Source organism: Notolepis coatsorum (assembly GCF_963971535.1).
Source record: "Notolepis coatsorum genome assembly, chromosome: 12".
NCBI classification, from domain to species: Eukaryota; Metazoa; Chordata; class Actinopteri; order Aulopiformes; family Paralepididae; genus Notolepis; species Notolepis coatsorum.
Window position 1 is genome coordinate 28,557,556 of NC_140176.1, and position 13,876 is coordinate 28,571,431.

Below are 13,876 nucleotides of genomic sequence, written 5' to 3' on the forward strand. Positions count from 1 at the left end.
CAGGCAGCCCAGAGCTAAGTTTATCCCCTCCAGAGACCCTCTGTCTGGGAGTTACACTGCTGCCTTCTAGCCTGGCTGACTGAGCGACTGACTGACTGACTGACTGACTGACTGACTCTCTCTCTCGCGTTGGACCAACTTTTCACTTCTTTAGCTGAACGTCCCCGTTTCTCTCATTTCCCTGAAGCTTTATTTTTCTGGGGGAGCAGGAAAAGGACCGGCGCTCCAACATGCAGTCCTGTGCGCGCTGTGGGTTTGTGGTCTACCCAGCTGAGAAGATCAACTGCATCAGCCAGGTGAGCCTGTCTGAGAGGGAAGGAGGACATGGTCCTATGGAAGTAGGATATTCTGCTGAAGGTATAAATACGATGGAATATTACTAACGTACTGTATGAATACCATGATGGAATATTATGGAATAATACTAACATAGAAATACCATGATGGAATATTACTAACGTATAAATACCATGATGGAATATTACTAATGTAGAAATACCATGATGGAATATTACTAACGTATAAATACCATGATGGAATATTACTAACGTATAATTACCATGATGGAATATTACTAACGTATAATTACCATGATGGAATATTTCTAACGTATAATTACCATGATGGAATATTACTAACGTATAATTACCATTATGGAATATTACTAATGTATAATTACCATGCTGGAATATTACTAAAGTATACTTACCATGATGGAATATTACTAACGTATAATTACCATGATGGAATATTACTCTAGTAAAAGTATAAATACCCTGATAGAATAGTACTCTGTTAAAAGTATAAATACCCTGATAGAATAGCATTCTGTTAAAAGTAAAAAATACCCGGATAGAATAGCATTCTGGGAAAAGCAGTAATACTCTGTCAGACTAGTATCATGGAGAAAGTAAAAGTCTTCCTTTTTTAAATCAAACCAAAGTAACATTAGTTCTAGAAGGTATTTGTTATTGAATAAGTTAAACTAGCCTACATATATATATATACTGCGTACGTCATTCTTGTATTTCATGGCTTGGTAGTTGGTGGTGTTTGGTGGTACAGTTATGGCCCTAGTTATAGTACTTCCTGTTGAAAGTAAAGCACAGCTGAACTTGTTGTTATGTATGTGTCCCTCTCTGATGGAGAGACGCAGCAAACACTGGTATTTGTTCATTTTTAAGGCCCTTATTGGGAAGCTACCTCCTTATACTACATCATTATTGGTAAGCTACCTCCTTGTACTACATCATTATTGGTAAGGTATACCATCCTTATACTACAGCATTATTGGTAAGCTACCTAACTACTACATCATTATTGGTTAGTTACTGTACCTCCTTATACATCATTACTGGTAAGCTGCCTCCTTATACTACATCATTATTTGGTAAGCTATGTCCTTATACTATATCATTATTGGTAAGCTTAGCTACCTCCTTATATCACATCATTATTGGAATGGAATGTTGGAACCTATGGGACCCGTTCTAGTGACTGGCTGGTCCGGTCCAGTTTGCTCTGCACAGGGTAAATCTGCATTTTGCTATGATGCCTCTAGGATTTTCTTTGGCGACCCCACACTTAATGTATTGCGTAATTTCAATGTGGAATTAAGGAATATCAAAATAAAAGCACACGTTGTTGAACTTGATCATGCATATTTATTAGAAAATGAAATTACAGCACTATGTTATCAATGAAATTAATTAATATTATCAACAAAAGCAACAGAATTGTTTCTGTATACACATTTATAAAACGAGGCATATTTAGCCAAATATGTTGCCAGAACATGAAAAGAAAATGCATTCATGTGTGCTTTGGTGGAGATCCGCTTCTACTCTGAAAATCCGGCCTCACAGAGGTATGTTGATCCGAAGGGGACAAGCTTTCTCAGTGCAGCAGTACACAACACTGGGTACTCGTTCCGGACTGATATCCAGAACTTTGCGAGGGCCTGTCCAGTGAACTTAACTTTCAGTTTTGTCACACGAAAGATCATTGGGTCTCATTCCCCAATATTTCCCAAAGACTTCTGGAAGACTTATCTTGGAACCGACTGAGACAGAATCTACGACAAGTTCACTCTGACTGAGTCCCCAACGCGTGGGGAAGATGTCTTAAGTGGCTCAAACGATCACAGCTGAGGTGCCGGCGATGAGGAATGTCACCATTCTGAAACATGAATGCGCGTTCCCGTCTAGGTCATTTGCATACAAAACAACGCCTCCAGAGCTCCTTATAAGGCAGGCTCTGTGCCGTGTGCAAATGAAATCGAGAAAAGTCGAGAGTTTAGACACACCTGTCCAGCTCATTTAATGCAACTAATGATGCAGCCGTGTGGAAATGGTGGCGGAAGCGCTTTGCGACCGATCAAAATGACACACACACACGCTCACAGTATAGTCTACGTGCGTAATGAATGAACGCAGTACAGGCTTATATTATTCAAATGACTTGTTTTATTAGGAGATCGCAGATACTGCGCTGCATAGTACAGTCCACCAGTCCGCTGCCCGACTCTGGCGGCCTTAATATGTGTACTGTACTTACTGTACGTATAGGGCAGAGCATATATATAGTATCTACTAAATCCTAATGAAACAAGTAATTAGAATAATATGAGCCTACTGTTCATTCATTAGACACGTATATACTGGCACACACAAGACTCATGGAATATTAATGCAGTCTATTTCCACGCGCTTAGCTTTAGTTCTTATTTATTTATTTATCCACTGTCATTTGCAGTGTTGGTGTAGTAGGCTACATAGTGTATTTCAATATCTGTTTTATTGATTAATGATTAATGATAGAATGCAAGTTATAGCTATCATACAAATGTCTGTCCCATTGTACCAATCATGGGATATATTGCATGTTGGCTATAACCTGCATTCTTTCAAATGTATAATTAATCAATAAAACAGATATGTAACAAATAATTAATACAAATTCCACAGAAGGCATTACATAATTATTATTTTCAATCATTTCACAATAATTGCATAATTGTGTATGAATATCTGAGTAATTAAAGTAATTATACGTTTGTCCAAAATAGCTGGTTCAGATATGGTTAATCCAGCTGCCCTGTGATCAGATGAATCCATATTATTTATTTTTCCGACATCCGCGTAATTTCTTATCGTACAAACATTGTCATATTTATTTTAATTATGATTAAGTAATTAATTCCAAGGAGGCCTGTAGGGTTGACATGAAGGAATCACTATGATTCCTCACAAATAAAGCCATTAAGAACATGGAGAACACAGTTTGTCAAGTTCATAAAATCTTCAATCAATCAATCATAAGTGTGCTCCTCAGCACTCTTAAATTCTGCTCTCAGCCACGGCCGAATCCAATCTCAGGGAAGTTTGGGGAATCACTCTTTCAGCCCTAATATGTCGCAAATTCGCCAGAGAGAAAATTTCTTGTCGTAAATCCATTCGGGAATGAGACCCAATGGCGCTTCCTGCTCATGAGCGCTTCCTGCTCAGACAGTGGCCTGCTGCGTCATGCGTAATGAACAAAATCTCCGCTGATTATCCTGGAGTGCCACTAACGGAGCTCATTATCAGCACATTTCTCTGCTAATGGGTTGTTTTTGTCTGCAAGGAAAATTTGCGCTTCCTCTCTGAGTAAAAAAAGGCGATTTCATTTTATATATATTTTTGTTGCCTACAGTACCCACGACCCCACTTTGGGTCGCGACCCATAGTTTGAGAACCGCTGCTCTAGCTCATGGAATGAACTGCTACAGTCCTTAAAGCTTGAGATTCTCCTCTCTGTTGCAGAGTTTAAAACCTTGATCTCCAACCTGTCAATCAAGTTGTATGTGTTTTAATTGATTTGTTATACTTACTTTTTGGCTTGTCTTGTTGTTTTATTGTTATGATTTTATATGCCTTTGCTTTTGCTTATTTCTGTATGTACACCTGATGTGACTGTAAATAAGGGAAACCTCAGTTGCCTTTTGAGTTGAAATAAAGGTTTGAAATTAAATTATACAGTGTGTACACACACACACACACACATACACACACACACACACACACACACACACACACACACACACACACACACACACACACACACACACACACACACACACACACACACACACACACACACACACACACACACACACACACACACACACACACACACACACACACACACACACACACACACACACACACACACACACTCATACAACCAACTCATGCAAGGTTCAAGATAAATGTAGTGAAGAAAAGAGTAGCATGTTTAGTTTAACTAAAAGGTTGTGGACTAAACTGAATAGTTAAGTGAAGTAACTAAACATAGAGCTGCAACTAACAACTATTTTGATAATATATTAATCTATTGATTATCTAAATGATTGATCGATTTATCGGATACAAATTTAAAGTTATGCAATGAGTTATAAATTATGCAAAATCCTTTATTAATCCGCTTGGGGAAATTCGGGGGTCGTAGCAGCATGGGGGAGGGGAGGTACAGGTATGGGCAGGGTAATAGTAGAAATACATAAGTATAGGCAATCAAATTTAACCTGAATATAAAAATATGAGAATAAATATACAGTGTAAACAATATAATTAACTCAAGAGTGCAAATAAATATATATTTTAATCAAAAACCTGTTTAAGATTCAGTGTGAAAGGAGCTGAAGGGTTTAAATAATAATAAATAAAAACATAAAACACAAACTATGGGCGGGATCCACAAAGAATGGATTGCACGGTGCTAATTGCACCCTTACTTACAATTCATTATGAATTGAAAATGGGGGACCCTGATGTAAACAAGACGAAAGTATTTCTCTGGTCTGCATCCCCTTAACAATTGTGTGTATTGAGCCGTACTGTATTGTACCCATTCTGCAATCTGTTAATAAAATGTTCAATACAATTTTCAATCAAATTTTCAATCAATCAATCACCTGCGATTAGTTGTCGATTAGTTGTTGAAGCCCTAACTCAAAGTAAAGGAGCAAAAGTGCAAATTATAAAACACTTGAGAAAAATTACACTAATGTACTACAGCATTATAACTGCCCTACACTGTAATCATAATTATCATAACTACCTACCTCATACTATAGTCTACCCATATCACGCACAAAACTGTGCTGTATATATCATATATATCCATTTATATTTACCCTGTATATACATATACATATCTGTCTGAATATACCTGCACATGGACACCTGGAGAAGAACACACATCTACTGAACCACCTGGAGAACACACATCTACTCAACTATTGCATTTTCAGTTTCCGCTTGACCATGTTTCATTTTAATTTAATTTCAAACCTTTATTTAAACTCAAAAGGCAACTGAGGTTTCAAAACATAATACATGCTGTTAAAAGCAACACTGAAGCCAAGTCATGATTGACACCATATGGAAAAAAGATTGATTGCTAACTAACCAGAGTCTGGACCAACATATCACTTTCATCAAGAAACCCAAACCACCAAATGATACACTATAATTTCACTCGCAGAACGTACTGTACCCCACGCAAACTATTTCATATGAACGTTTTTCAATCCCCAAACTGCACCCTCTGCCCCCAGGCAGGTACTTTTCTCCTGGTACTGTCCGGAAGTATTTCATTTTTGGAATTGTGTATCTTCATGTCTGTCCGACATATTGAATTGCTATGTACCCTGCTCTCCATTACTTCTATTGTTGAATGATGACTCCAATTTGAAATTCTCATTGCAACAACGCCGGCTCTGGCTGGCTGGCTGGCTGGCTGGCTGGCTGGCTGGCCTAACAACGGCTAAGAAAATGATTGCCTTGCGTTGGCAGGCCCCACATTCACTGTCGAAGCCGTAGTGGTTACTAGCCTATTTGGATATAATTTATATGGAACAGTCCGTTGCACGGATACATGGGGCTAAACAAGAACATTTTACTGTTTTAGCTAATGCTGCTGAAACTATAAAGTCGCCACTTTAGCCACTTTTGGCCTGTTGTTGCTCGGGCTGGCAGTAATTTTGGTGCGTAGGGAGGTCCTTGTACCCTCGCGATGCTTGACCTACAGCCCTTGGAGACATTAGGGTGTGTTATTTGTAGGCCGGTGAACGGTGTTCTTCTGGGAGACCCATGGCTTGTGCTCGCGGCCGCTTGTGGTGGGCATGCCTACAACGTGGGGCCCAGGGTGCCTTTTCAGGGAGGTCCTGTGGGAGGGGAAGGGGGGGAGGGTCTTGTTTGTTGCTTGATATGACCTGCTGTGTGTTATGTGTTGTTTCCTAGGGCTGTCAAGTTTAATCGATTGATAGCCCTAGTTATTACCTGTGTATATGATTTAATGAAATAAATAGAAAAAGATCAGGCTGAATCAGAGAGGCACTATGTCTCAGAGACTATAAGGTGTTTGTTTGTGCTCTCCCTCCATCAGAACTGGCACAAGGCGTGTTTCAACTGTGATGTGTGTAAGATGGTGCTGACCGCCAACAACTTTGTGAGCCACATGAAGAGACCGTACTGCTCTGCGTGAGTAGAACTCCCTCTACACCCAGGAGGTCATTTAGGCCACGTTCACACTGCAGGCAAAAGCTGGCCGAATCACATTTATTTGCTCATTGTGACCCAGATCTGTTTTTTCCATGACAGTGTGAAAAACACAAATCACATGGAATCTGATCTCTTCAATTCACTTTCATATGTGGTCCTAAATCAGATACAGGTCTGACCTTTTGCAATGCGACCTCAGTCTGTGAACAGTCATGCGACTTTCATGTGACTCATACGTCACTCTAGATTGAAATTTTTCACAATGTTTTAAGTCCATCATCATTATTGATCATTTGCACATGCGGGTCAGTTCAGGAGCAGTGACCAGTTCACACTGGAATCTGATATTGGAAACATTTATGTCAACGTCTGATCTGAGCAATAAATCAGAATAAGGCTTGCAGTGTGAACGTAGCCTAAGTATTTTTATTTAAGCTGATGTGATCTGTGATCAAATTTTATATCATATTACAATTTATTTTTTATTGACATTTTTAATATGTATGTATTTTATGATTCAAGCTGTGTTAGACCTGCCATGTCTGCCTGTTCATCCACAATGGAATTACGTGTTTCAAACTTTATTGCGAAAATAAATTAACTAAACTAATCTTATATCTATTCGAAAGACGAGCACAAAATTGGCAGATCAAAAGCAATGCATACAGTACAGACATAAAATAAGTATAAATCAAGCATAAAATAGACAGCAGCAAAATAGACAAAGTCATGGTAAGACAGAACAATAAATCACATTTTCATATTAGGATCTAACATCTTAATAGGCCTCTTTGTTTACAGTTTAATTATCACTGATACACATAAATAGACAGTAATAAAACAGTAAAATAGAATATACAGAGTAGAATAGTGCAATAGTGCAGTGCAATAAAATAGTTAGTCAAATAGAATAGACAGAGCAAAATAATCCAATAGTGCAGTGCAATAAAATTCTTCTCATCTACAGTACAGCAATCAGTGTTGTAATGAGTCTAAGCGGCACAGTGCACAAGAGGTAGTAAGAAATAGGTATACAATTAGCATAGAACTGACTGAACATGAATGACAGGAAGTGCATAAAAATAGGCAGAATAAAAATAGTGCAGTTACTCATGATATGTCACTGATATCCAAAATACTGATAATGATTTGTGTCATTAAAATTATCCAAAATATTAACTGCACTAAAATTATCCTAAATATTAACAACGAGTCTAGCGGCACAGTGCATCAAAAGGCCAAGCTGTAGAGGTAGTATGAAAGGCCAAGCTGTAGAGGTATAAAAGGCCAAGGTGTAGAGGTACAGTAGTATGAAAGGCCAAGCTGTAGAGGTAGTATGAAAGGCCAAGGTGTAGAGGTAGTATGAAAGGCCTAGGTGTAGAGGTACCTGTAGTATGAAAGGCCAAGGTGTAGAGGTAGTATGAAAGGCCTAGGTATAGAGGTACCTCAAGTTTCAAGTTTCAAGTTTCTTTATTAGTTGTCATACAGAAGTACAGAATACTTTTATACAAAATGCTTCTTTCTGTTACGCTCCAGAGACTGTGCTAGACAAAAAAGATAAGTATAAAATAAAATAAGTATAGCAAGTAGGGATGTCCGATATTATCGGCCTACCGATATTATCGGCCGATATCGGCATTAAAATGTGATATCGTAAAATATCGGTATCGGTTTTCAATTTCTTTTTATTTATTTTATTATTATTATAATTTTTTTTACATTTTCTATAACCTTTATTTACCCAGGCAAGCAAGTAAGAACAAATTCAGATTTTATTTATTGTCAAAAGTATGCATAATGTTGTGTTAATTCCACAACAAGAGATATGTAATGTTAATTACCTGAAATTATTAAATTTTTGGCGGGGGGAAACCCTGCATATATCGGTATCGGTTGATATCGGTTGATATCGGTATCGGAAATTAAGAGTTGGACAATATCGGTATATCGGTATCGGTAAAAAAGCCAATATCGAGCATCCCTAATAGCAAGTAAAAAATAGAAGTCAAGTACGTAGACACAAGTGTTCTGTATGTACATATGTACAGTGTTCAATGCAGAGTAGAAGTAACTGAGTTACCATACAATATACTATACAATATACTAATATACAATCTACTATATAGTGCAAAGCAGAAATGGGATGAGGTACAATTTAGGTACAATTTATAGTAAGGTGTACTGATGTATGGGTTGTAGAGCAAATTCTTTACCAATAAATATAAAGTGTGTTTTGGTGTTCTAAAGTGTGTAGAGTGGGTGCTGCAGTGAGTTGTTTGTTTAAAGTAAGTGTGTGCGTGTGGTTGTGTGTGCTGTGAGTGCATTTGATGGTTGTTGCATAGTGTTATTGTTCATTGAGCAACCTGATGGCCTGGGGATAGAAGCTTCTTCTGAGTCTTTCTGTGCTTGCCATGAGACTTTGGTATCGCTTGCCTGACCGCAGCAGTTCAAAGAGGCAGTTGTTTGGGTGGCTGGAGTCTTTGATAATTAGCCTTAGCCTTACCCATGCACCGCTTGTTGTAAATGTTCTGGAGAGTGGGAAGCCCCCCTCCAATTGTGCGCTCGGCTGAACGGGCCACTCTCTGTAGTCTGCTACGGTCTTGTGCGGTGCTATTCCCAAACCAGGAGGTGATATTGCCAGTCAGGATGCTCTCTATTGTACATGAGTAGAAGTTCTTAAGGATCTTCTGACCTGACTTGGAACTTCCTTAGGCGCCTGAGGAAGTAGAGGCGTTGTCATGCCTTCTTCACAACACTGTCAATGTGTGTGGTCCATGTCAAGTCCTCGGATATGTGGACTCCGAGGTACTTAAAACTGTTCACTCTCTCAACCGGTGCCCCGTCGATGCTGAGGGGGCTGTAGTCCCTGACCCCCGACCTCCTAAAGTCCACAATCATCTCCTTTGTTTTGCTGACGTTCAGGGAGAGGCTGTTCTCTTGACACCATCCCGCCAGGACCTTGACCTCTTCCAGGTAGGCCCTCTCGTCGTTTGCAGAGATCAGGCCCACCACTACTGTGTCGTCAGCAAATTTGATGATTGTGTTGTTGTTCCGCTGTGCCACACAGTCATGTGTGTACAGGGAGTAGAGGAGGGGGCTCAGAACACAGCCCTGGGGGGCCCCTATGTTGAGGGTAATGGATGAGGAGGTGCAGTTGCCTGCTCTCACCACCTGGGGTCTGCCCGTCAGGAAGTCCAAGACCCACTGGCAGAGGTCATAGTTCAAGCCCAGGTCCCTGAGCTTGGCTATGTGTTTGGAGGGGACTATGGTATTGAATGCTGAGCTGTAGTCGATGAACAGCATTCTCACATAGTTCCCCTGCCTCTTGTCCAGGTGTGATGCTGCTGTGTGCAGCACATGGGCTATGGCGTCCTCCGTGGACCTGTTGGGGCGGTATGCAAATTACCTGTAGTATGAAAGGTCAAGGTGTAGAGGTAGTATGAAATAGGCTTAAAATTAGCATAGAACTGACACATGAAATTTACAGGAAGTGCATAATAAAAGAAAATGTAAAAGTACATTTGATGAGTTGGCCTCCCTGATATCTAATTTAAATGCCTGAACAAAGAGATATTTAGCGAGTAGGATACCTACAAAACAACTTTTTTGTCATTGTTGGGACAGATACTGGAGTCTAAGTTACAATCAGTACAAGACATATGTAATCAAATAACATAAACATCTATTTAGATTTTGTGGGGCCTTTAAAGGGTACTTTTTTAACCTCTAGCACCAGTTTCTTCTTACTAATGATGTTGTCCATCGGTAGACTCGCTCTACCCTTTGACAACGTCGTCGATAAGTATAGGAAATGTTTACCCCTTTCAATTTTAATTGTATGTCCAGAAATAAGGTTTTGAAGCAAAGTGAGTGGAGAGTAAACAGAGGATTTCTCTCTAGCTCAGTTGGTCCAGGGATCCAGTTTTATAAACCGTATAAACCGTATTGACATTCCAGAGGTTCAAAAGTAGAGCAGCTTTCAAATTCTAAAAGTGAGAATTATAATTTACAGATTCACTAGAATGGTGACAAAAAAAATGTCACATGAATATTAACCTTTTTGTTTTTTAACATTATTTTATTCATTGTTATTTTTTCTCTCTCCTGTTCTTACTTTAAATGTTATGATATTGTATGAAATCAGAAAGATAAGCTGTGCTTCCTTCTGCCTCTTCTCCAACTCATCCTTGTTGGTTTTTCTATGGATGAAGACGGACTAATTTAATATGTTTACATTTTGTCTTTACTGTGATTTGTACGTTTGTTGTGTTCGAGATAAATAATGATCAAATCAATGAACGAGTTGCTTCAAAAACCCTCTCCAGACACAATCCCAGGAACAACACCTTCACCAGTGTCTACGAGACGCCCATCAACATCAACGCCAAGAGACAAACCAAGGCTAGCAGCGAGGTAAGCAAAGACGACCGCACACCTACCCTCTCTAACACGGACATATACTGTGTACAGGACTATACACAAGTCAAGTACAGCTGTAGTCGAGTCACTCTCTGGTTACGTGTGGAGGTCACTAACAAAGTCAATTTAAAGTGTACTTAGATTACAGCATATTAACGTCTGATCATACTAAACATGTGCTTTGAATTAGTCCATGGAAGCACATAAGAAGTACCGCAAATACCATAAATATACGTTTAACACACTATATACTAAAAATATACTTTCAGTATGGAAAGATATAGCTACTAATAGTTGACTTTGTGTCAAAATGAGTTCTATAGTATGAACACATACATATAAATATAAATATATAACACATGAACACATGACCGCAATCTGTTAGACACAATATAAAAGTCACTGATATGAACACATGACCGCAGTCTGTTTGACACAATATAAGTCACTAATAGAAGTCGATGATCGTTGTTGATGTTTGATCAGATTAGCTAACCGGTGACTAATGGGTGTAGCCTACATGTTCTTGTTTGGTGGTGTTTACCTACATGTTCTTGTTTGGTGGTGTTCATATTATGTTCTTGTTTGGTGGTGTTCATCTACATGTTCTTGTTTGGTGGTATTGTTTTACACACACACACACACACACACACACACACACACACACACACACACACACACACACACACACACACACACACACACACACACACACACACACACACACACACACACACACACACACACACACACACACACACACACACACACACACACACACACACAAACACACACACACACACACGCACATACGTATACTTAGATCTGTTAACCCACACATTGTATGCAGAAGACATGGAAGTAGAGCCATGTCATCCGTCATGTCGGGTCGCTTGTAAAAGGTGGGTCTGTTCCCCCCTGTGAGAGAGAGAGAGAGAGACATAGAGAGAGAGACATAGAGAGAGAGACATAGAGAGAGAGACATAGAGAGAGAGAGGGGGGAGAGAGAGAGAGAGAGAGAGAGAGAGAGAGAGAGAGAGAGAGAGAGAGAGAGAGAGAGAGAGAGGGGGAGTGGTTGTATGCTTGGCTGTCAGGAGAGTTTCTGGGCCTGTGGTGACTGCAGCGATCTGGAATGGAGAGTGCAACTCTCGGGCTATTTCTGGGCCTGTGATGCGACACCCGTGTTTAGCTAGTCCACATTACGCTAGCGGGGAGTTAAAATTATACCACAGGGGGGAGAAAAAAACTCACCTCCTTTCCTCTCCTCTGCCCTTCCACCTGTTCCTGTCTGTCTATCTGTCTGTCTGTCAGTCGGTCTGTCTGTCAGTGTCTCTATATGTGTACCGTATTTGTGAGTTCCATGCAGCAGTTTTTGCTTAGCAATAGGCTTGCAAGCTCATTAGCTACTGCTAGCTAATAGGAGCTTGAGAGCTTTTACTTTGTTTATATTTACATTTTTACATTTGATCTATTGGTTGACTTGAACTCCCTACCCTCTCACATGTCAATATTTCAACAATTCTATAGGTTTGGACCAACAAACTGAGCCCAATCTGTATCAGAACATGTGGTTGTGTAGCCTCTGTACAGACGATGGCTATACGCTATAAAACAATGTTTCTATAGGTCTTCAGGTGGTTCCCCTATACAAGACAATGCCAGACTACACTGTCCATCCTCACCTCAGTAATGTAATCCCACCGGTCTAATCTTAGTTTCAGATTACACGTGAAACTTCTAGATTATTCCCCAGTAGCTCTTCAACATCGTGGCAGGTTCCTATTCGCCTCGATGGTCTCATATTACGTTACACACATTAATAACGGCACTAATATTATCCCCTAATCTTGTGAGCTCAGGTTGTCTGGTTCAAAGTGGACATCGCTAGCATTGTAAGCATGATGCAAGGGCTTGTTTGTTCAAGCGTTCAGGCTTTGGGCTTTTGACACTGTGGACACAACATCAGTGCAATATCTGACTTTTAAAGTGGTAATCTGCAAGAGCCTCAGTTTTTTTTCCCGGCTGTCATTGCTGTTGCGGTTTTTGCACTGTATTGATTTGCTTTCCATCTTGTAAATACATGCTAACTACTGAGTTATTCTTCTATTCATTCATGTTAACTACTGAGTTAGTCTTCTATTAATTAATGTTAACTACTGAGTTAGTCTTCTATTAATTCATACTAACTACTGAGTTAGTCTTCTATTCATTCATGTTAACTACTGAGTTAGTCTTTTCATTCATGTTAACTACTGAGTTAGTTTTCTATTAATTCATACTGAGTTAGTCTTCTATTCATTCATGTAAACTATTGAGTCAGTCTTCTATTCATTCATGTTAACTACTGAGTCAGTCTTTTATTCATTCATGTTAACTACTGAGTTAGTCTTCTATTCATTCATGTTAACTACTGAGTTAGTCTTCTATTCATTCATGTTAACTACAGGGTTACAGAGACATTGACGTGCAGGGGCCAAGCGGTCTCTCTTAATGAGTAATACAGGTGGCTGGCAGTTGGCTACAAGCATAGATGGGGCGGGCGTTATTATGCAGATGAGAAACCTCTGACGTCACAGATACGCTAAATTTCAGATGACTCACTTGAGTGAGGGACAATATTGTGAGATGAGAATTGGAAGAATGCGCCAAATTGAGAATTAGAGACATAGATCCTATTAATATAAGTCCACATAGCTAGAAAATAATGCTAAACACTGGAAAAGGCCATTTATAAGATAGTTCCCCTTTAAGTATAAATCATTGTTATATCAATTGATGATATAATGATATTGAGTATCAAAATATATACCTTTTACATGAAAATGTTCAAGATTACATTGGCTGTGTATCAAAATGGATGTATTTTGTGTGTGTACATGTGCATGTATGTATGTATGTATGTGCTTGCTTAC

At 39.3% G+C, this 13,876-nt stretch overlaps 1 protein-coding gene across 1 annotated transcript in view; it reads left to right on the plus strand.

The window, feature by feature from the left end:
• Positions 1-230: 230 nt before the first annotated feature.
• The window catches only part of nrap (nebulin-related anchoring protein), a gene marked incomplete at both ends in the record, with an annotated part of 82,600 nt that continues 68,954 nt past the window's right edge, over positions 231-13,876 (plus strand). The window contains 3 exons of the mRNA XM_084325788.1: positions 231-296; positions 6,430-6,524; positions 10,871-10,958. Of these exons, the coding sequence (XP_084181914.1) occupies positions 231-296; positions 6,430-6,524; positions 10,871-10,958 (249 nt within the window). The remainder of the gene's footprint in view (positions 297-6,429; positions 6,525-10,870; positions 10,959-13,876) is intronic.